At 47.2% G+C, this 22,720-nt stretch overlaps 1 protein-coding gene across 8 annotated transcripts in view; it reads right to left on the bottom strand.

The window, feature by feature from the left end:
• PPP1R12B (protein phosphatase 1 regulatory subunit 12B) overlaps window positions 1-22,720 on the bottom strand; it is a 132,414-nt gene that overhangs the window by 31,980 nt on the left and 77,714 nt on the right. For all 8 annotated transcript variants that reach the window (XM_039698577.1, XM_039698573.1, XM_039698575.1 and 5 more), the window contains 5 exons: window positions 19,492-19,582; window positions 18,359-18,511; window positions 17,451-17,634; window positions 16,795-16,907; window positions 15,461-15,505 (listed from right to left, as the gene is read on the bottom strand). In XM_039698577.1, the coding sequence (XP_039554511.1) occupies window positions 15,461-15,505; window positions 16,795-16,907; window positions 17,451-17,634; window positions 18,359-18,511; window positions 19,492-19,582 (586 nt within the window). The remainder of the gene's footprint in view (window positions 1-15,460; window positions 15,506-16,794; window positions 16,908-17,450; window positions 17,635-18,358; window positions 18,512-19,491; window positions 19,583-22,720) is intronic.

Genomic DNA, 22,720 nt, shown 5'->3' with positions numbered 1-22,720 from the left:
TTCAGTAATTCCTCTTGCCATCCAGCATCTTCACTTTTCAGGGGCAAAGCAGCATCTCTGTTTAACCAGGGAAAGCAGGAGGTGGGGCTGCCAGATTTTCCTGCTCTGAGAAAGTCACAGTGATATCAGGTTTCTCGATACCTCTTCACAAGGAATGAGGGGACTAATCATCCACTGACTGCAGGAGGGGGGAAAAGGGGTTTGGAGAGGTGTAATTCTGCCTGGTAATACCTCTGCATTCCCCTTTCAAGGTAAGGAAATGAGGTCCAGACACATGAGAAGGCAGTGACAGGCACCCCGCTGCTCCAGAGGGCTGGGGCAGGACCTTGATCTTTCCAGCCTCCATCTGCTGCACTCATCACACACCTCTCCCTGTACCTGGAGCCCAACTCTGCTCTACAACAAAGCAATCCAGACGCTTCAGAGGCATATTTATAGACCCTGCACACAGGGTGATCCTTTCACACCAGTCTCAGTTTCTGGAGTTTCAAAACAGTGTAAGTGAAACTGGGCGAACGAGCTGGTGGTGCACTGGAGTGTCCCAATCCCAGCTCCAGGGCTGACAAAGCCCAGCTTAATCACCAAGGTGGAGCTACACAGCTCTAAATTGCAGTGTTTGGCTTCCCCTCCCATCCAGTCCCAAATAAACCTCTCTCACATCCCTCCACAGTAATGTTTCTGCTGAGGAGGGGCAGGAAAGCTCCAAAAGCAACATTTTGGTACAGAACTCACAGCCCAAATCCAAAATACACCCTGAGCCATTCCACACTAATTATTTAGTGACCCAGTGTAGATCTGACACAGACTGATTAGTACAGCTTGGTGGACAGCAACTCAATTTAGAGAGAAGGGGAGTCTTGATTAGCCAGGACACAGAGAGCACCAAGAGATGCAATATGGCAAAACACGCCAGGTTTCAGCATTATTCCAACAAACGCCTGATTTAGGGGTTTCTTCCTGCTGGTTTGTACAGCTTACTTTCAAGTAGTCCCCAGTGGAATTATGAAATATGACTCTCCTTCACAGTGCTGCTATTCCTCACAGCCTCAGCTCTGTCATGTTCAAGGTCATTGTTTAGATCTGACTGTTCCTGTCTGTTCAGGAGATTCCTCAGTCAGTACCAGGCTGGTCCATGCTTTAACTGTGGTGCTGTGCACTTTATAAGGAATATTTATACAACTTTCAGAAAGACATGCACAAAAATCATCTTTCATGACCATTTCCACAACCAATGCACACAATCCCTGTCTGAATGTTGTCCTCATGCTCTGGCCTATTTCTGGGCAAAACCACCTTAAAGTTTCTTCTCACCTTGGACTATAGCAGCACCACTATACTACAGTATTGTGCCTTTCCCAAGAGTGTTTTCCTGTAGTTAGAGCTGTGGTCTTGGCTATGATGACTCTTCATACACCTTCACCCAAAACCTGGTCAGGTTTTTCCCCCACAGGGTGCTGGCACTGCCCAGGCTCCCCAGGGAATGGGCACAGCCCCGAGGCTGCCAGAGCTCCAGGAGTGTTTGGACAGCACTGCCAGGGATGCCCAGGGTGGGATTGTTGGGGTGTCTGTGCAGGGCAGGTGTTGGACTGGATGGGCCTTGTGGGTCCCTTGCAGCTCAGCAGATTCTGCTACTTCCTTTTCCATTCAGATGTCTGTCCTCTCCCTTCCTGTGGTGATGATGCCTGTGTTTGTACTCCATTTTTAAAAGCAGTTAGACAGGAGAACTCATATGCAGGAAAATGATGTATCAGAAATAGCATGAAACCCTGAGCTGAATATTTGAGAGGAAAATACATACACCCTTTTTATCTGTGTTGAAAATTTTCACCTACAGAACATGATGCTGGTAAAACAAACGTCAGCAGTGCTGCAACATTCCAACCTGCAGCAGACAAAAATGGGAAACAAATCTGGAGTTAAAGCCAGAGCTGCAGTGATGCTCAGGGGTGATGCAAGCCCACGGCACATTCCCTGAGTGCAGAGGAGGAGAAGCCCTCTTGGGAGACCAGAATTCTAATACAACTTGAAGAATGAGAGTAGCTGGTATTTTTGGAACAAATTATCCCAAAACTATCTCCTGAAAGTCCCAGCTGTCATTTTTCACACCAGGTTTACCACGTACCTCACTGAACTCCTTCCCATCCAGCTGAGTTCTTTCATCTGCAGCCAAACCTCCTCTATCTCCCAGTGCAAGCACGTCCCAGGGAGCACAGTGGTGTCTCCAGCTACACAGGGCTCAGCTGGGGCAGAAAACACAAACTGGGCCCACACAGCAGCAGGACGTTCTCAGCACTGTCACCTCCTCCAGGGCCTCCCTGCCAACATCTGCTAAATTAATCACAGCCAGGGACACCCCTGCCGCAGCACACAACCCGTGATCAGCCAGCAGGGGGAAGGTCTCTGGCACCATCTCGTCCTTGGGCAAGCAGGGCTCCTCTGGGTACCACTGGGCACTCCCAGGGACCATTCCCAACAGGCACCCTGGAGACTGAGCTGGAGGGAGGATTCAGTCACATGGATGAGCCTTCCTTCCCAGCTGGCCTCAGGGCTAGCAGCAGGCTAAGATGGCACTGTGGTACTGAGCCTTTGAGGATGGGTTCTCAGCACTGGCCCAGTCCCTGCTGTGACCCCCTCCTGTGCTGGGTCAAGTGATGCAAGAACATGGGGGGCACAACTACCTGTGAATTACAATCCAAGTGGAGGGGCAGAACAGGGAGAGGCAGGCAGCAAGCTTCATGTTTTCCTTTGAACCTGCCACAGAATCACCAAGGCTGGAAAAGCTCTTTAAGGTTGAGTCCAACCATTCCCCAGCCAGTGCCATGTTTACCACAAAACCATGTCCCCAAGTGCCACATCTAGACATACTTTGAACATTTCCAGGAATGCTGATTCTACCATTGCCCTTGGCAGTCTGTGCCAGGGTCTGACCAGCCCTCCAGGGAAGAAATTTCCCCCAGTACTCAACTGAACCCCCCCTGGCCCAGCCTGAGCTGTTCCCTCTCCTCCTGTCCCTGTTCCCTGGGAGCAGAGCCCGACCCCCACCTGGCTGCCCCTCCTGTCAGGGAGTTGTGCAGAGCCAGAAGGTCCCCCCTGAGCCTCCTCTTCTCCAGGCAGAGCCCCCCCAGCCTATCTCTGAGCCCACTTTGCTCAGAGATAGCAAAGTGGAGAAGCAGAGAACCCCCATAACTGCTCCATGTCACTCCAGACACTTCAGATAGCTGCTGGCACCTCCTTCTACAGAGTTCAGCTGTCTGCTCTTCAAGTAAACAAATCTTCCCAATCCTCCCCTTCTGGGTTTCCCACTGCAGGAGCAGAATGTGCTGTTTGTCTGTCAAGTTATGTGCTGGTCCAGGGAATCACTGAAATCTGTAATTTTATGCAGTACCTAAATCAACTGTAAAACTGCATTTATTCTCATGACACTTCTCTGGAGAAATGGAACAAAATAATCTGGCAGTTGTTTCCAAGAGTTAGGCTACAAAGTCATTATACGTCCAGAAAATAATGTTTCTAGGTATAAAGCAGTTCTGTAAAATATCCAGAAAAAAAAGAGAACCTTGGAATGGTTTGGGTTGGAAAGGACCTTAAAGCTCATCTTGTTTCAAGCCCTGACATGGTCAGGGTCACCTTCCACCAGACTGCTCTAGCCTGGGCTTGAACACTTCCAGGGATGAGGCAGCCACAGCTTCTCTGGACAACCTGTGCAGGAAACTCAGTTTAAACATAAAAAAACCCATTTATCATCGAACTACCCTCATGGGCTCTAGAGAACATAGTCAAAATTTTGATTTCCCACTGCTTTTATGTCACTGGATTTGCCCACCAAACTGAAATCCACAGTGCCACAATCCTGCACCTCCCCTTTGCAAAAGTGTTTATATTAGGGGCAAAGATTAATAATCCTGTGATTGGCATCACCATGGGATGTCCTATATGGGTGGATATCCCACTTCAGCCCAAAACAACAGCCGCTGTTTGTGTCCCCCTTTGTGCCTACCTCTGCTTTGGTCCTGGAACAGGAACCTCCTCTCCTTACACCTGTCTCCCACTACACCCAGACCAGACCAAGAGCTGTCATCTGCAAAGGACGAGCTGTGACCAGCCCAAGGGTGTCTCCAACAGCCAGGAACAGTTCTGGCTTAACACACAGGGCTCCAGAGCCAGAGAAAGGGTTACACCCAGGGGGCCATTGCACCAGGGAACCAGTCACTGCTTTCTCCACATGGGATCTTGCAGTAAAACGTCCCTATCCTATCCTGTCCTGTCCCGTCCCATCCCAATGGGAAAGGAGTTCACCTGGAAAGAAAAGGCTGAGCCTTGTTAAGCCTCCTGCTCTCACCTCTTTATTTGCTGTACCCATCGCATTCTGTGCAAAGAAATTCTGCTTCTTCTGGAGAGAAACTGTTCATTCTGGTGCATAATGAGTGAATTTGGAATTGGTGGCACAGTCATTGTCCCAGGGGATGTGATCAAAAGCCAATCTTCAAAAGTGACCATAGAACCCAGAAAATCACAGTGTTGTTAAGTTTGGAAAATTTCACAAGTCTTCTCACCTGTTTGTGTTCTGGGTGGTGTTTGTGGTTTTCTTCCTGACAAGGATTTTCTGCTTTGGTTATTGAGGTGCTTACGGAGCAGGAGAAGGACTGGACTCCAGCTCAGGGCTTGATGGCACTTGGTTGGTTGTTTTTTGCGTTTAATTGGTCTTTTTCAACCAAAAAAATGTAGTAACTCAGCTCCACTCTTACCCTCTGCATTGCTTATTAACAGTCACGTTCTCATGACACTAGGTAACCTGAGCAGGTAATTTTGACCAAGTATGTCTTTGTACACTGAGAGAACTAAAACTGGCTCCAAAATACAGATTTTTATTCCTGGGGTATAGTCATGGGCAGCTGAAGAGCTGCTGGATTACAGAAATTAATGTGCTATACAGCAAGTATAGCCAAGGAGCTCAAGGAGCTGTGTGTATAGAAGAGCCAAGGAAATATCTGTATATAGCTGTATAAACACATATGTATGAGTTCCTTCAGCAGTAACAAGGCCAACACCCATTACCTTTAAAATAAGTTATTAAAACATTACTTGTATTCTAGTCTACTAACTGTACTTCTGGCATTTGATTTAGCTTATTTAACAGAACTTTGTATCTCAAGATTTAATAATTCAAATTATTAGTATTATTATTATTACTTCTGCTACTGCTATATAACAATTGTACATTATATATAAACCCTACTGTAAATAAATTACTTTTAAATCAACCTCAAGCTTCACCAGGGTCAAATAGAGCTTGCAGGGTTTATGTAGCACTGCAGAAGGCAGGCAGGGTTATGCTGGGCTGCAGGACTGGAGCAAAACAACAATGTCAGGCAGTAGCTGTTCTGCAAATGGGATGTGCAGGCTCTGCTGGAGCTTTCCATAAATGGAATCTGAATCGGAGGAGGGAACACTTCCATCTGCAGAGCCCAGGCCAGGATTCCCAGGAGCACATTTGCTGGGGTGCCACATACACAGGGAGCAGAAGGAAAGGGTCTTCCTTCCTCTCCTCCAGACACACACAACAGCTGAGTGTCTATAATTGCATCTATAGCATCATTCTTCTCCCACTTTTTATTCCCATCTCAAAATTTATCACAAAAAAGCTGGAAGCACCATGCCTTAGGCATACCTGGATTAGCACAGAGCAGCACATGCAGATCATTTAGTGGGGGCTGAGAATAGCACATTTTAAATATAAAATTTCAGAGTTTTCTTTTTCCTTTCTTATAATTAGAGGTATAAAGAGCAAGGGTGAAGACAGTTCAAAAAGCAGCATTCTCAGCAGAGAAACATCTTTTAGCACCTCCAAGTGCCCTATTCTGCCTGCAGGAGAAACATCTTCCAGCAGTTCTGTGGAGCAAAGTTGAGTTTTTTGGAAGAAGAGGTAAGGTGTCTTAGACACTCAAATCCAGCAGGTACAGCAGGATGAGAAGCTGGGCTGTTCACTGACCCCTATGGGGACATCCCCAACTTCAGAGGGGGAGAACTGAATCTAAAGCAAAGGCTACAGAGAGGGAGATGGTTTCACTGTCTTGAGTTCATCATCATTTGAAGATAAAGCTCAGAACAAGCCCAGTAAACCAATCTACATCTGCACTTCTGCAGCAAAGGCACAGGGAACCTGAGGCAGAACCTGGAGGGGGCAGACAAACCCACAGTTTGAGAGCATCAAAGGCAGAAATGCTTCTGAGAGAGCTGACAGATGTTCACGTTCCCTCTCTGAATGTGTCATTAAACTGTGTTTCATAGAATCATAGAATATCCTGGAAGCTGGAAGGGACCCACAGGAACCATCCAGTCCAACCCCTGCCCTGCACAGACACCCCAACAATCCCACCCTGGGCATCTCTGGCAGTGCTGTCCAAACACTCCCAGAGCTCTGGCAGCCTCAGGGCCGTGCCCATTCCCTGGGGAGCCTGGGCAGTGCCAGCCCCTCTGGGGAAGAACCTTTCCTGATCTCCAGCCTGACCTGCCCTCACACAGGCTGATGGTGAGAGGTTACAGAAATGAGTGCCCACAGTGGCAATAACCAGAAACAACAAACCAGCACCACAAAGGGCTTCTGTTGAAGGGGACAGATGTGTGAGCTTTGCAAAATAGAAATGTCTCTGAGATTACAGACAGGATTCTGTTCAGGCTGTAAATGCAGCCATGGGCACAACCCCTGAGGCAACCCCAGGACTGCCTGCTGTCATGTCATAATCCTGGCCAGGTCTGTACACCACAGATTGGTCTGGTGGCTATGGAGAGGTTGCTTCATGTCCAGCCACCAAACCTGGCTCTTTCCTGAACTCAGCACCGTGCTTCGTTCGAAAAAAGCATCACAATAAAATCAGAGAATCACAGGTTCAAGGATTGTTGGAGAAACCTATGAGCCCAACTGTTCCCCCACCACTGCCATATTTACCACTAAACCATGTCCCAAGTGCTACATCCACGTGTTTTTTGAACACTCCCAGGGATGGTGACTCCACCACTGCCCTGGGCAGCTGTGCCAGGGCCTGACCAGCCCTTCAGGGAAGTAATTTTTCCTAATAAGCAACCTGAACTTCCCCTGGCACAGCCTGAGGCCATTCCCTCTTGTCCTGTTCCCTGGGAGCAGAGCCCAACTCCCCCTGGCTGCACCTCCTGTCAGGGAGTTGTGCAGAGCCAGAAGGTCCCCCCTGAGCCTCCTTTTCTCCAGGCTGAGCCTCTGCAGCACCCTCAGCTGCTCCTCATCACAACTGTGCTCCAGACTCTTCTCCACCTCTGTTGCCCTTCTCTGGATAGCTTCAGCAAATCCAGAGAGATGCTTTGCTCTGTCCACTCAAAAGTCCAGTTTGAGCACCGCTCATGCAAAAAATCAATTTATTTAATCCAGTTTCAACCATTAAAGGATAAAGTAGTGTTGGAACATAATATTTTCCAGGGAAAGCTGTCTGGCAGTTGCACTCAGCAAGTGTTTCCTGACAGGTTCCCTCTACCCACCCAGGTTTCTTACAAGGAGGAACACAACAATTTGCACAGCTATGAACAGGCCATGCCAGAGAAGCTGAGAAAGCAAACAGCAGTACAAGAACCAGATGGAAACAGCTATTTCAAGCTAAGGGACTTTCCAAAACATGACATAGAGAAATAAAAATCTCAGGGCCCTCACAATAGTCATGATCCATTCTGTCTTTATCTACATTGATCAGATTCTCTGCACCCAGCACAGCCTCTCCACGGCTGTAAAACCTGTCTGCCAGCTCAGCTGTGGAACTGAATGCCTGACACTCAACAATATCTCAGTGTCACTGGCCAGGCAAATCTGTAACTTCAACACACTGTCATCTACCTGAGCTTCAAGCCTATTTCTGACCACCCCTCAGCAGCAGCACACTGGTGCAGCGGGTTAGCTCCACGGCCAAGGATGAAATCTAAGATGAATGAAAAGTCAACCTATGTGGTGGAACAGCCACTCAAACCCACCCACAACAGTGCTCAGCACCTGGTAGGTACCTACCATAGGATCACAAATGGCCTGGGAAGGGACCTTTGAAGGGACCTTAAAGCTCATGCTGTTCCACCCCCCACCACGAGCAGGGACACCTTCATCTGTCCCAGGCTGCTCCAAGCCCCATCCAGCCTGGCCTTGGATGCTTCCAGGGATCCAGGGGCAGCCACAGCTGCTCTGGGCCCCCTGTGCCAGGGCCTGCCCACCCTCACAGGGGAGAATTCTCCCAAATACCTGATCTAAACCTCTCCTCTGACAGTGGGAAGCTGTTTCACCTTGTTCTGTCACTGCATGCTCTTGTAAAAAGTCTTTCTCCATCTTTCTTATGGGTTCCCCATAACGAGCAATTAACTAGAGCAGGTGGGAAATTCCTGCCAGAAGGAGTTCTGCAGCTTAAGGATTCAACATTTTGACACATCCAACAATGAAGCAGCTTGTGCCACATAATGTTACTTTTCATAGGGCAAGTCCATGTCCAAGAGCAGAAAACTAACAATGACTTTCCAAACATGAGGTTTTTTCTGAAGAGAGGCATGTGGGAGGATATAAACTCCGAACAAAAAGTGACCTTTTAGAGACACAATGGACAAACCACATCACCACTTATATCACAGCAACATACCATTTTTCCTACAGTGGTTGTTTCCAAATGATAGATTATTGCCAGAGAATTTGACTCCAATTTTCCATACAATTTAGATTACTCCTAAGTTCTCTGCCGGCCATGAGGCAATGCAGTTTCTGCTTTTCATTCTTTCTGAACATGTCTGGGAGATAAATAATTTACTACATAAATGTGTGATGGCACCAGCCTGCACAGGATGGCAGGAGATGAGGACAATCAGCTTCTGGCTTTGCCAGAGAGAAGCAGCCATAAAATACTGGAGTCACAGAATGCTTTGGGTTGGAAGGGACCTTAAAGCTCATCTCACCTCACCTCATCCCCTGCCATGGGCAGTGACCCCTTTCCCCTGCCCAGGTTGCTCCAAGCCTGTCTAGCCTGGCCTTGGACACTTCCAGGGATCCAGGGGCAGCCCCAGCTGCTCTGGGCCCTGTGCCAGGGCCTGCCCACCCTCACAGCCAAGAATTCCTTCCCAATATCCCATCTAACCCTGGTGTCTGGCAGTGGGAAGCCATTCCCCTTTTCCTGTCATGCTATGCCTCCTCCAAAGTCCCTCTGCAGCTCTCCTGGAGTCCCTTTAAGCACTGGAAGGGGCTCTGAGCCCTCCCTGGAGCCTTCTCTTCTCCAGGTGAACACCCCCAGCTCTCCCAGCCTGGCTCCAGAGTAGAAAGGCTCCAGCCCTTAGAGCAGCTCCATGGGCTCCTCTGGACTCATTCCAGCAGTTCCACATCCTTCCTGTGCTGGGATCCCACAACTGGATGCAGATTCTCACACTGGGGAGAAGGGCCAGACAGCAGAGCCTGAGCATGGCACATCCCAGTTCCATGTGCTGCAGCCCCCTCCCACTGCCCCCAATGCCCTTCTCCAAGGCAGACACCTGTGTCACCAGGACACAGCTCACCCAGATATCTACTGCTCTAGGCAGGAATTTTAATTCAGCAGATCACATTTTTTGGAGGATGACTTCAAACATGTCAGGAGAGGCATCCTCCCCCAGCCCACTGGATGACTGACACTGAGGTAGGATCATCAGCTCCCAGAGGGGCCCAGAACCTGCTCCAAGCAGTTCAGCAGTCAGAGACATTTCTCCTTTCCATAGTTTTGAATGTGTCACAAGGAGACAGATTTTGACAGTTTCCCACAAAAAGTGATGGGATGTTCTGTTACATGTATAAGCACAACCATACACTGTTAACCTTTAAAAAGTCAAAAATTACAAACATTAATAGACATAAAACAATAGTGAGATTTATTCTGTCTCTGGGATATGGGGCAGGAGCAATGCTGCTCCTCAGGCCAGTGGGTCTGGGCTAACATTCACCTGGAGTGAGCACTCCGTTTCCTGGAGTGCCTGTGCTGTGTCCACACACATCGGAGAGAAGCACACACGTGTCATGGATCCTGCTGCCACCCTATCCATCACACTGCTCCCAGCTCCTTCTGGGAAGAAAGCAGGAGAATCCCGAGACCCTGTGCAATAGCTGCCATGGGTGCAAAGGAAAAGGAGCCTGGGGTGAACTGGGATCATCTGAACTGACTGCACAGGCCTCCCAGCAATGCCATCAGCAGCCAAGGGAGCTGTGGGTGGCTGCTGCAGGGCCAACCCCAGCCCCACAGCTGCAGGGGAATGTCTTGCCAACAACTGAGAAAGATCAGTCACCTCAGACTGCACCACAAGTCTGACAGCAATCTACTAATCAAGATGCTACAACATAAAGTTACCTTAAATAGTTACGAGTTTGTGACCTTGGGAATCACTCCTGGAGGACTGGCTGTTTTGCTTCATCTTCCCAGGACTCACAGATTGGATTTTAGCTGGTTTTGTGTTACCCATCCCCATCACTGCTTCACATTACACCTTCCTAATTCAGCAACTTGGTGAGTTAGAGGAATTCACCTGAAGGCATTTAGCTGTAACCCTGTAGTCACATAATCCACTTGGGTCACTTGGCTTTAGGCACAAACAATATGTTTTCCCAGAGCTGTAAACTGGTGCTCAGAGCCAGGCTGAGGAGTGAAGTGCTGTACCAACACGGAGTGCAGCCACCCAGGCTGATGCCTTTCTCCACATACTGAGGTTAAGAAAAACCAACACAAGCACATCAGGCTGGAGACTCACAGGGCAAATCCTCTGTGCACATGTGAAGCGTTTTTGTAGGAATATGTGCAGAATGAATTTTAATTTCTCTGCTGTCTGCCCCCTTCACCTTCCAGAGAACCCAGGGCACTCTGAACACGATGAGGATGTTCTTCACCACATTCAAGTTCTATGGCAAAGCCTCAGTTCATGCTCCCTCCTGCAGCACTTTGCTGCTATTTCATATTGCTATACATATTAAAGCTCTTTCCTTGTAGCATACACAGCCTATTAGAACAATTTGTTTATAAACAGGACTAAACAGAGCCAATCTCTCCCAGCCTTATGTTACACAGAATTAAATGCTCTCTAATTTAACTACATGATGCAAGTGACGCATGGTGCCATCTACGTGCCCTTGGACAGGAGCCAGATGGTTTCCTTCCCACATCACACCACATCTCTTCTAGAAATAAACATTCAAGGGTAAAACCAGGGGAAAATACTCATATCCTTAATCCCCAGAAGAGACCCTGGGCCAGCAGCAATGAAGCATAGGACGAGCACCACCATACAGCACTGTCTGGATTGAAAGGATTCTAGTTTCTTATCAGCTGGCCAGAAGTTCACCTATTTTGCTCCTTTTCCTGGTCAACTTTCCCTTGTATCCCAGCAAAACAGCTCAGCTCTTGCAGACATACCTTACCATATTAGGCAATGTGAGCCCTGAAAGTGGAGGACTCTGAGCCTTCCTTGGCTTCCAAACACAGTCCACAGGCACAGGGCTGGCTGCATGACAGAGGGAAAGGGGCAGTAACGACTGGGGGCTCCCAGGGCTCCCAGTACACCCAGTCTGGCTACAACAGGACACTCACAAAACACCTAACAAAAGCTATTAGTGATCTTCTAGTTATTCATCACATCCATCTTTCACAAAAAGGCAAACAGGATGGTGACACAAGCTGAACTGAAGCCTCTGTGAAAAGATAAAGTGGCACTAAAAGCAAAAATATAGGTGAAAAATAGGACACACCAAAATCAGGACTCCCAGGTCATAGCTCTGAATCAGCAATAACATTAAGACATTGAATTGAACTTGTGGAATTAAGTTTAGAAATTCAGCCCTTCTAAGACAGAGATTTAATTTATATTGGTATCTAGTTGCATCTGGTGATTTCATGGTAACAGTACAAGTAGGCAGAACACTTATTTACAGACCAGAGTGAGCCTGGTTCATTCCATAAATCAAAGTGCAGGGAGACAGGAATGGAGCCTATTTAATCCACTTACTGCAATTGTAATTCACAATCAAACGTTTCAGTGCTATTCCTCCATAAAACTTAATTCCATTAGTGTGTCTGGGGTTTATATTGGGCTATACAGACTGTCCTGAAGGCAGTTCATGACAACAGACATTTTGTTTGATACTTTTACTGCTCAGAAATTGTGATTTTATGAACATAACGCTCAGTGTCTTCCTCTGAATTTAAAGTTTTCCTTTGACAAACTCTCCTGTGGGTGAGGTGCATCTGTAATGCTCCAGCACAGAACTGCAAGGAGAAACAATCCTTTAAATGATTATAAACATTTTCTTCTTGCTCCCTATGCTCTGTCATTTAAAATATACTTGTCTTCCAGATTTGTTCCTAATTGTTCCTGCTGTGCAATAGTAATGGCAGAAGTTTCCCAGAGAAGCTGTGGCTGCCCCATCCCTGAAGTGTCCAAGGCCAGGTTGAATTGGGCTTAGAGCAGCCTGGAGTAGTGGGGGTATCCCTGCCCATGGCAGGGGGTGGGACTGGATGGACTTTAAGGTCCCTTCCAACCCAAACTAGTCTGTAATAGATTCTATTATTTTAAGTCAGGGCCAAGTCAAAGCCAGCAGAGTCAGGGATAAAGAAAACCTGCTCTGAAATGGAACACTGGAACAATCTCTTTAGTCTTCATCATCATCCTCCTGCTGCATCCCAGACCAGCCCACTGATCCCCACCCACACTGACTGCTGCATGTGTCCTCACTGGCCTCACCAAGGCTGCAATTCCCACTGGTATTCTGCAGTCAATGGCTTGAGGGAACAGGGAAGGTTTCCCAGCTCCAGCCTCCCCCCAGCTCAGTCTGGGTACAACACAAGCTTTCAACTCTCCCAGTTTTTATTTTCTGAGTAACAGAGACAAGACTGTGGCCAAGCTTCTCCCCCACCTCTGTTTTGAGCTCAGGTCTCCCCAGACCACACAAAAACTCCTTCCTTTGCAGCTCCTTCCCACTGGAATCACGGAAAAACGTCTCCTAAAGCTGCATCCCCAGAGGCTTTTTCCAGCTGAAGTCCTTGTACCCTCGAACATTTATTCCACAATAAAACTTCGTCTGCTCTTCCAACTTTCCACAGTGCATCCAGGCAGTCTGTGTCCCAAGGAGGCAGCTGGGGTGGGAGCAGAACAAATGGAGGACACTGACACATCCCACTATGAGACCTCTTAGTTGCCTAAACCTCAGCCAAAGCGTCTGGGCTGGTTTCCCACTCTGGTGCTCATGAGCTCAGTCAAAATAATTCATCCACTTCTGAGAATTAGAACAACATGTATTTGCTCCTTTTTTTTCTTCCCAAAACTGCCTTTACCTTTCCTGTGCTAGTCTCCAGCACTGCAGAGCTTGGAGGAGGAATTTCAAGCAAGTCCTGTTTTTTGGTTTCCATGAAAATCATCCTGATATCAGCCAAGATATAAACAATGGAGGAAAAATGTAACCGTTCCCACAAAATCAGATTCTTTGGGGTTCTGCGACTAAAATGGGACACTCCAGACTGTTCAAGTTCACAACCTGGTGACATCTGGCAACTGCCATTCTAGAACTATAGTTACTGAAGAATTAATGATTATTAACTGTACTTTCTTATTGGCACTAGAACTGAAAACAGAGAGCTGTTCCATGATTCCTGCCAAAGGGATGGCCAGTTAGGACAGAAATCTGATTTGGATCTCAAATTAACTAGGGAAGACTGACCAAGTGACATGATGCTGGAGGCATGCATTCAAGAAAATAAACTGGGAACTGGATAAAAACAAGAGGACTGGGAAAATGGGAAAAACAGCTCTAGCAGAGTGGGAGGAGAGTCTAACCCAGCTGAAGGTACGCTGGGTGCATAAGAAACCACGGTGCTGGTGCCCTGAAGCACCTGCACAAAGGGGATGATGGAACTGAAGGGAAGTTGCTCTGCTTTTAGATGGATCCCACAAGAAAATCACGTGAAATGTTAAGACAAAAGGAATCCTTGCTGTTAATTTGGGGAAAACCAGCATTATTAATTGCAAGAGACTGGGTGACCTTGAGTTTTTGGGCAGCTGGATTCTCCCAAAGTGCAGCTTGTCCATTTACATGAGCAGTGAGGACTGTGCTCAATAAAATCTTCAGCAATTTTAGAACTAGACTCCAGGAAGCCTCCAAACCTGCAGCCTCAGCCACTCTTTTGTCTTAATTTAGGTAATCTGGGACAACTTCCCAGAAGAACAAGACATTCCCAGCAAGTCCCAAACATGCCTGCTGGAAACAAGGTGTCCCTATTATGATTATTACTTTTACACATTACAAAACTCCCCTCCTTCAGTCTTACTGTGAGGCAGCAGAAATGTCAAAACAATTTTAATGACGATAAATGGCCAAATCTTTGCTGCAGGGCTCAGTGAAGACTTCAGGAAGCTCTGCACTGTGATGAGCAGAAACTCCTGTGGGAAGAGCTGGCCTCCTTGAAGCAGGTGATGCTTCTGAGAGCAGGAATATCTCAAGTGGAGTAAAGTGCAAAGTAAGCATTGGGAAAGCAACGGCTGACATGGAAAGATAAGGACATACTAAACACCATCCCAGCACCACGTGAGTCTCTGGCCCCAGCAAGGCTTTGCCGCATTCTGACTGAATATTGCAAGAATGAAAACAAAAACAGAGTCTGAAGAGTGTAATTGCAAATTTTCAGCAAAGAACCAGTTAATTCCAACTAAATGATGCTTCAATCACTCTACTGCATTGCAAAGTATAGGGAAAGGCTCCCCCAGGTTCAAAGTTTCCCAGCAAAAATGAAACATCCCACAAGTAGGCTGACCCCTATGCAACCTTACATTTGCTATTTCTCCCAGGTCTTCCACATTGCACTTTAATAGCTTGGAATGTATTAAGCTTTGACATTGTCAGAGTCAGGCATATTGTCAGGCTCAAATGTGTTTCAGACAAAGACAAACAAAACCAAAGGAAATGAAGGTGATTTGGAAAGACTCAGTAATTATTATTAAATGAAAGAAAGGACCTCAAAGGATGAGACTATTGCAAGAACAGGGCAACACTGAACGACCTCTGATGTGCTGCTTGCAAAGGCCATTTTCCGCAAAAAAACAAATCCATGAGACAAGAGAGCAGATTTCAGAAATCCAAAACATCCTGTCCAAAATAGCAGTGATTCCAAGATCCAAGGTCACACCTTCCCCAGGACACATGGGATCCCACTGCCCTGGCAGTGCAGCCCCACCACTGCATTCCCTCCAGGCTCCACAACTCCTGTGCAGCTCTCCAGGAGAACATTGAACTCAGGCCACTCTGCAGATAAACCTCATCTTTCAGAAGAGAAATCAGTAAGGAATTTGCTGCTTGGAACTATCTGCCAGTTCATACTCCTGAGAAGAGCCTGAACTCTCTTTTAGACAAGAGTAAAAGCCACCAACACCCAAGACTGACACATCAGTGATTCAGATACGTAGTCTCACTTACCCGAGTTTCCTTCACTTCTTCATTTCCATCAACTTCATCTTCATCCTAGGAGGAAAGGCAAACAATAAAATTAGGTAGCTCTGGGACAACAAAACTTTATCCCAAGAAGATAATGTACTGTTTATAGAATCACAGAATCATTAAGGTTGGAAAAGACCTCCAAGACCAACAAGTCCAACATTTGACGGAACACACCATGTCAACTCCACCACAGCACAACGTGCCAAATCTATGTGTTTTTTGAACCCTACCAGGAATGGTGACTCCACCACTGCTCTGGGCAGCCTGTGCCAGTCCCTAACCACCCTTTCAGTGAAAAAATTATTTGATGCTAATGTTAGGAAAACTTCAGTCAAAAGAAATGCCTGTCCAAATGCTCTTGGCTAATTATCAGATCAGGTTTGGTGTCCTAATGGCCATTTAGAAGATCTTGGTATTGAGGACAGAATTGCTCTCTTGAGATGGCTCCTGCCATTCCAATGTTTCTGAGGAGTTGTGATGAAGTCCCTAATACACTGAGGGAAAAATACTTGGAAAAGCTGCAGATCTGAAATATTGTCATAATACTGACTTCCAAAAGTATCTCCAGTTCAGTTAGACTCCAGGTGGAAAGACTCATCATCCCAGGTATCTTGCACTTGTATAGTCTCTCTAAGCCACTGCCCTTTGTAACTGCTCCAGGATTTCATGGAGCAAATGTGAACTACCATGGCATCCCAGCTGATTCTGGACTCAACTCATTAACCATAATTTCATAATTCTTATTCTCTCCTGGAAAAGGTGATCTATTTTCCTAGCTGAGGCTCTAACCAAAGTTTGGAGGGTTGGATCCCTTCCCTCAGACTGAAGAAATCCTCTGAAACCAGGACTAAGAGAAATGACCACGACACAGACAGCTCTTCTGCACTTATGCTGTGAGTGTTCTTTGGTGCTGGGAGGGGATCCAAACACGAGTTTTCTTCCCATTGTCTTTCTTTCAGGGGGCCTAAAAAGCAGACAAATTTGGGCTTGAAGAAACTTGAAAATACTTCAGGTGGCTTGTGACCTCCTTCCAAAGGAATCAGACTTTGAATCTCTCCTCTCCCATGTGGGCCCTCTCCCAGTCCTGCAGGGTTCCCATGACATGGCTCAGGAAGAGGCTGCCCTCAGGAACAGCCTGCTGCTCGGTCTGACACAGGCCAAACAGGGACGTGAGACCTTTGGATATGCCAGTCTAAAAGAGAGCTGCAGAGGGAAGAACTAAGGGGAAATCAATGGACTGGGAAGAAGATCATGAAGCTTGGAATAGGAAGAAAATTCACTCTGGATTTTCTTTCTAAGGAACTCAAACTTACATCTTGTGTTGAGAAGATGATGCCGGTGCCTCTCCGTCTCTCTTTTGGCCGCCGCCGCTCCCGGATTGACTGTTTGTTCAGGGATTTGTCGTCTGAATCCTGATCTTCACACTCTGGCCAAGCAAAGAAAGACTGCTTTGGTTTCAGTGATTTACATCTGTGCTTTTCCTACGGTTCTGGGGTTCTTTTCAAGCTGACCAAGGTCATCTTGCCTTGTGTTATATTACAAAGAAGTTATTAAAGCAAATTAAATGGACTCTCAGTGTCCTACTACAGCTGGATTCTCACACTCCTTCCCTCATCAGAGCCAGGGAAGTTACCCCAGCTACCAGTTCTCCCCAGGTCATCCTGATTTACTCCTGTTCTGAGGACAACCTGTACTAAGGGAACCTCTTTCCCTAGTTCTATTAGCTAAATGCTCCATGACCACTGTCTCATTTATTTATCCAAAATGAAAAATATCCCTTTATCCCTTTGTTACAAGCAATAGGAATTTGTTTAACTTCATTTAAACAAATAACATTTGTTTTGTGACGTGGCAGCTTCCCTCAGAGTAACAAGTAAACGTGTTCTCTCCATCTGTACACACTGGAAGTTCTAAACCAGCTCAAGAAAACCCCTGAGCTCTGTCTGTTCTTCACTCTCCTGGTACCTACCATTTTTCTCCATCTCTGTGCCTGCCGCTCTGAAATCTGCTGGATTCACAGAGTCCAGCCCTAGATATTTATTTGTTCGAGTCAGGTATGAGCTTGTATAGAGCAGAGGTGCTGCTGTGGAAGGAGACACAGGTGTCGTGGGTTTGTCGGGCTGTGCTGAGCCCCTCAATCGCCGATAGACGGTCTAGAAACAAAGAGCCATGACAGAAAAATAGTACAATGAAAAGGAAGTACCAGATTTTGGATTTCAGGGAATGCATTAATTTTTCAGAGTGCAATGTTTTCCTCACTGCTGCTGGAAGCGATCACCTGCACTTGCTAGATCAGGACCATTCTATCAGATAAGTATGGATGTTAAAGTCATTGCACAGCTACAGTGTAAAAGCACTCTCCACAGCTGGGAGATCTGGGATCAATCCCTTTGTCCCTACAGCTCATGGCAGGAGACACAAGTTATCTAATAGAAAGATATGATTTAGAGGGGAAAAAACCAGAGGTGGTGGCAGGGGCAGAAAACTGGTCTCTCCAGCTTTCCATTACACATTGACCATCTGTGGAGAAATGTGAACACAAAGCCTCTGCCTAGACTGCACAGCAGGATGGATCCAGGCCACATTTCTATCATTAGCCTTCTCATTACACTTTCTGGGATTTACACCGTTTTATTTTCTGGCAAGAGACAGAAAGGTGAAATTCCCAGAGGAGAGCAAAGGCAGAGCTAAGCTCCAGCACCTCCACATGCACCTCCCTCATGCTGAACTGCTGCTTGTCAGTCAGCAACGCCTCTTTCCAGCCAGTCTGTCCCACTCAGAATAAAAAGATAACTGCCAATGAATATCTCCTGATGCCAGCTCTCCTAAGTGGTTTTGCCAACGCTCAGGCAAGGGGGACTGAGGCAGAAGGATCACCTCGTCGTCCGTGCTCCGTCCCCAGCGCGGGCGGCTCTCCGTTCTGTCACCGCTGTCCTCGGCTCTGTCGCCCGGCGGCTCCTGCGCCTGGCGCTCCGCCCGCGAGCGGCTGAACGTGCGCTCGGCCTCCTGCAGGTCCGTCAGGGTCACTCCCTGCAGGAAACATCAGCCTTCCGTTCGTGCACAGAATCACAGAACCCCACACTGGTTTGGCTTGGAAGGGACCTTAAAGCTCATCTCATCTCACCCCCACCAAGGGCAAGGACACTTTCCACTAGCCCAGGTTGCTCCAAGCCCTGTTCAACCTGGCCTTGGGCACTTCCAGAGATCCAGGGGCAGCCACAGCTGCCCTGGGCACCCTGTGCCAGGGCCTGCCCACCCTAATAGCTAAGAATTCCTTCCCAATATCCCTTCTAACCCTGGCAATCAGAAGCTCTTCCCCCTTGTCTTGTCCTTCCAGGTCCTTGTTCAAAATCCTCTCCAGCTCTATTAGAGTCCCTTTAGGCACTGGAAGGGGCTCTAAAGTCTCCTTGGAGACTTCTCCAGCCTGAAATTACATTTTCAGTCTTCCGTGTCAGTTTAAAATGACACAGACTCACATCTGGTCAGGCTCATGTTTCATCCCTATGGTAAGAGAAAGGGAAGAATTCTGTTGCCTTTACTGTATTTCTCAGCCTACTGACATAATCACTGACTCAAAGAAACCCAAATATATGTGATCACACTACAAACTAAGAGGCAGGCACATTGCAGAAAGCAAAGCTTGGAAATCTAACTCATGTATGTCTGTGGGAGGGTTTTCTAATAACCGCTTGAAGGAAATTTTGCCAGAACCTCTCCAAAACAGTGTGAGTGCAGACAAGTCCCTTGTCCTAAGAAATAACGTAACAGAAACGAAAATCCTGCCTCTTTACAGAATGAAGGAATGGTTTGGATTAGAAGGGACCTTAAAGTCCATCTCATTCCACCCAGTGCCATGGGCAGGGACTCCCTCCACTATCCCAGGTTGCTCGTAGCCCTGTCCAACCTGGCCTTGGACACTTCCAGGGATGGGGCAGTCACAGCTTTTCTGGGCAACCAATTAAGCAGCTCTCTTCATCCTACACATGAATGTGAACATTTCCATTCTTTACCTGGGTAGACCTGCGAGTCTGCCGGGCCTGTCTGGACCGTGCCTTCCTCAGTGATTCTGCTTCCTCATCCCGCACCGGAGTCAGATATGACCTGGAAAAAAAGAAGATGCAGAAGAGGTTAAAGTAAAAGCAGATGATCTGCCTTCCTGTCTCTGTAGACTCCTGAGCTATTATTCTTTTTCTCATGAACAAAAATTAATTTTATCTCCATATGCTATTGCTGTTTCTTTGGGACAACTTCCCCATGAGCACACAATACACACGTGATGACAGCACCTTCTCCCCAGAGCCTCTCAATAAACCCTGTAGTGTTGGACATGCTCTGTTAAAAAGGTGCACCTATTCTCTAGATTATTTGCTCCATTCCAAATCATTGCATCATTAGGAAAAGAACCCCACTCCTCATAAACACCCTCTCACTCAGACAAAAATCTCAGAACAGAAATCCTGCACTGGTGCATTTCTCAGACGCTCCTTCCTGTCATTATAGTCACGATCATATTCCTGCAATCTGCTGCCTTCATCAATATGAAACCCATCACGCCAGGAGCCACTGAACTGCAGGCATCACAGAGACACACACACCTTGAAAAGAGCCACGGAAATAAAGAAATGACCTTCACACTCTGTAAACCTTAACACTGAAAAACCCACAGTTAAACACAGACTTCTGCACAACTAGATTTCATCAAAGCTGGGAGAATTCAAAAGAATTATTCACATGAAAATACATAAACTGCATCCTCTGCCCTGGCATTCACTGGGAGGAACTGGTGAGGAATTGAGCAGTGCTTTGAATCAAGGAGTGCACAGCAGTAAATGATTTCCATGCTGGAGGAGAGGCTTCAGTCTTATGAACAGTTAATTAAACTTCGCTCTTCAGACTGGTTAATATGGAATGATTATTCACACTGTCCCTCTGTACAGGGATGAGGGTGCTGGAATGCTCTTTGCAGGTCTATCACTGTCAGGTTAACACTGTACCAGAGGTCTGCATGTGTTCAAAGGGCAGTGAGCTAAGTGAGGGATGAAGGTGAATACACTTCCTTTGTCCTTGGACTCTTTTCCTGGTTTTAGTCCACCACCTTCATGGGAAAGGTAATGGGCTGAAGAGGATTTGCATCTGATCCAGCATGTTGACATTTATTAGAAAGTTCACTACACTGCTGCACTGTGACAAAACGACAGAGAATCCGGACATTTGGATCATTCTACAATAATCTTCCATGGTGGGTTTTATCCACCCCCAGGACCTGTGTTCAGTGCTGGTTCTGCTGTGCAGCAAAACAGCCTGGCTTCCAGAGAGGAATCCCCTTTACAGGGTTTCTTGGCTTGCAGGAGGTACAGACAGTCACCTCCCAGCTCCTCAGGTGTTGTGGGGCTCATGTGAGAGCCTTCTCACCTGAAAGTGGTGCAGGGATTGACCTGATATATAATGTGCTGAACATCCCTGATCTCCAGAGGCCAAGGCAAGTGCAAAGGATTGAGTCTGTGCCAGGGATAGCTGCACTGGAGACTCCTGGAGGGGCAAGCACTGATCTCTGCTCTCTGTGACCAGGCACAGGACCCGAAGAAACGACATGAAGCTGTGTCAGGGGAGGGTTAGGCTGGGTATTGTGAAAAAGATTCTTCTCCCAGAGGGTGCTGGGCACTGCCCAGGCTCCCTAGGGAATGGGCAGGGCCCCGAGGCTGCCAGAGCTCCAGGAGCATTTGGACAATGCTCTCAGGGACAGAGTGGGATTGTTGGCATGGCTGTGTACAGCCAGGGGCTGGACTCAATGAACCCTGAAATTATTTCCCACTCAGGAGATTCCATGATTCTTTGAACTGTGCCCTGGGAGCTGCCTGCAATGGAGACGAGGGCTTGCAGAGCTGCAGTCCCAGGGTGTGATTTATCACCTTCACAAGGAGCCTCCAGCACAACCATGTGCATGCACTGCAGAGGAGCTCATTTCTTCCCATTGATTATCCAGACAGACACACGAGCTGTGATGGATATGCCAACATGGGAAGCGCCTACACTTCAGAGGGATGACTGTCTCTCAAGGATCTGCTGTTTCATGAACAAAAAAGCTGCTGTTTGATGAGTGAAAGCTGTGCAACTCCTAATTTTGCAGAGCAGGAGCTCTCCTGCTCTCTCTGCTGCAGTGTGTGCACTGTCCAGGTAATGGCACATTAAGGAAACAATAAGCATTTTCTGCAGCTTTTGACACAAGCAGAATCACTGCTGTTTGCCCAGCAGTCAGAAGCAATAAGCCACCCACAGGAAGAAGGCATTTGCAAAATATACTGCTAATGAAGTTCAGAGCAGTAGTAAAATAATATAAATTCCTGAAATGTATAAACCAAGTAAATTTGTAGTTCAGTATAGCAGGCACTTTGCTGCAATGGCTTAGAATCACTGGAATTTAAATCAGTGGAATTTACTCTGCAATGAGGACGCAGGTATATAGGAGCTACACGTATAGAGAGGACAAAACAGGTTTTCAAATGAGTTTCAGGAATGGTTTGGCAAATCCATGGGGACCAGGTCAGCCCTAGGCGTGGGGAGGGGCTCTGCAGAAGGGGCAGCCCAGGCACTTGCAGGAGGCTCCTAGATTTCCTTGGTGCAGTTCAGCCACAGCTTTGCTTTGGGTATGGCAAGATAAAAAGCGTTTTGGGTCTTTTACCCCATCATCCTCCCAGGCTTTTTCCCCCATGCTCCCCCAGAATTTATAGAAAAATACAGCCATCTTACAGCGTCATTAGCCATTCTGGGAGTCCAACCTGTAAGAGGGACTTGATCTTCAGCTGAGCACATCCTGCAGGTCAGCACGGCTCAGCCTGGGCCGCAGCCGCAATCATTCACCAACTTTTGGGTTCTTTCCATTTACACAATTCATCACTTCCTGGAGCTCACCCAAAGCCATTTACAGCATGAGATAACTGAATTTTCTGAGGCAAGTCAGCAGAGCCAGTGCACAGTGACAGAGCTGGTTTCTGCAAGGGAGCAGACACAGCCTGCTCTAGGGACCAAAGGAGGGGCTCTGCTGTCAGTACCTGTAACTGCACAATGCAGGCCCAGGTGTGTCCTGCTTGGGACCCTGTGTGCTTTGCTTTTTAATTTTGGGGCAAGGTAGAGAAAATACAGATTTTTTTACAACGTGTGACTTTGCTTACAAACTGAATTTTGAGAGACCTGAGTGTGCTAAATGGGCTGGAAGAAAGAGAGAACAAATGCACAGGAAGG

Source organism: Passer montanus, unplaced genomic scaffold (genome assembly GCF_014805655.1).
Source record: "Passer montanus isolate IOZ18808 unplaced genomic scaffold, ASM1480565v1 scaffold127, whole genome shotgun sequence".
In the NCBI taxonomy this organism is placed as follows: Eukaryota; Metazoa; Chordata; class Aves; order Passeriformes; family Passeridae; genus Passer; species Passer montanus.
The sequence above is the reverse complement of the archived record's forward strand: the minus strand, read 5'-3'. Positions and strand labels throughout refer to the sequence as shown.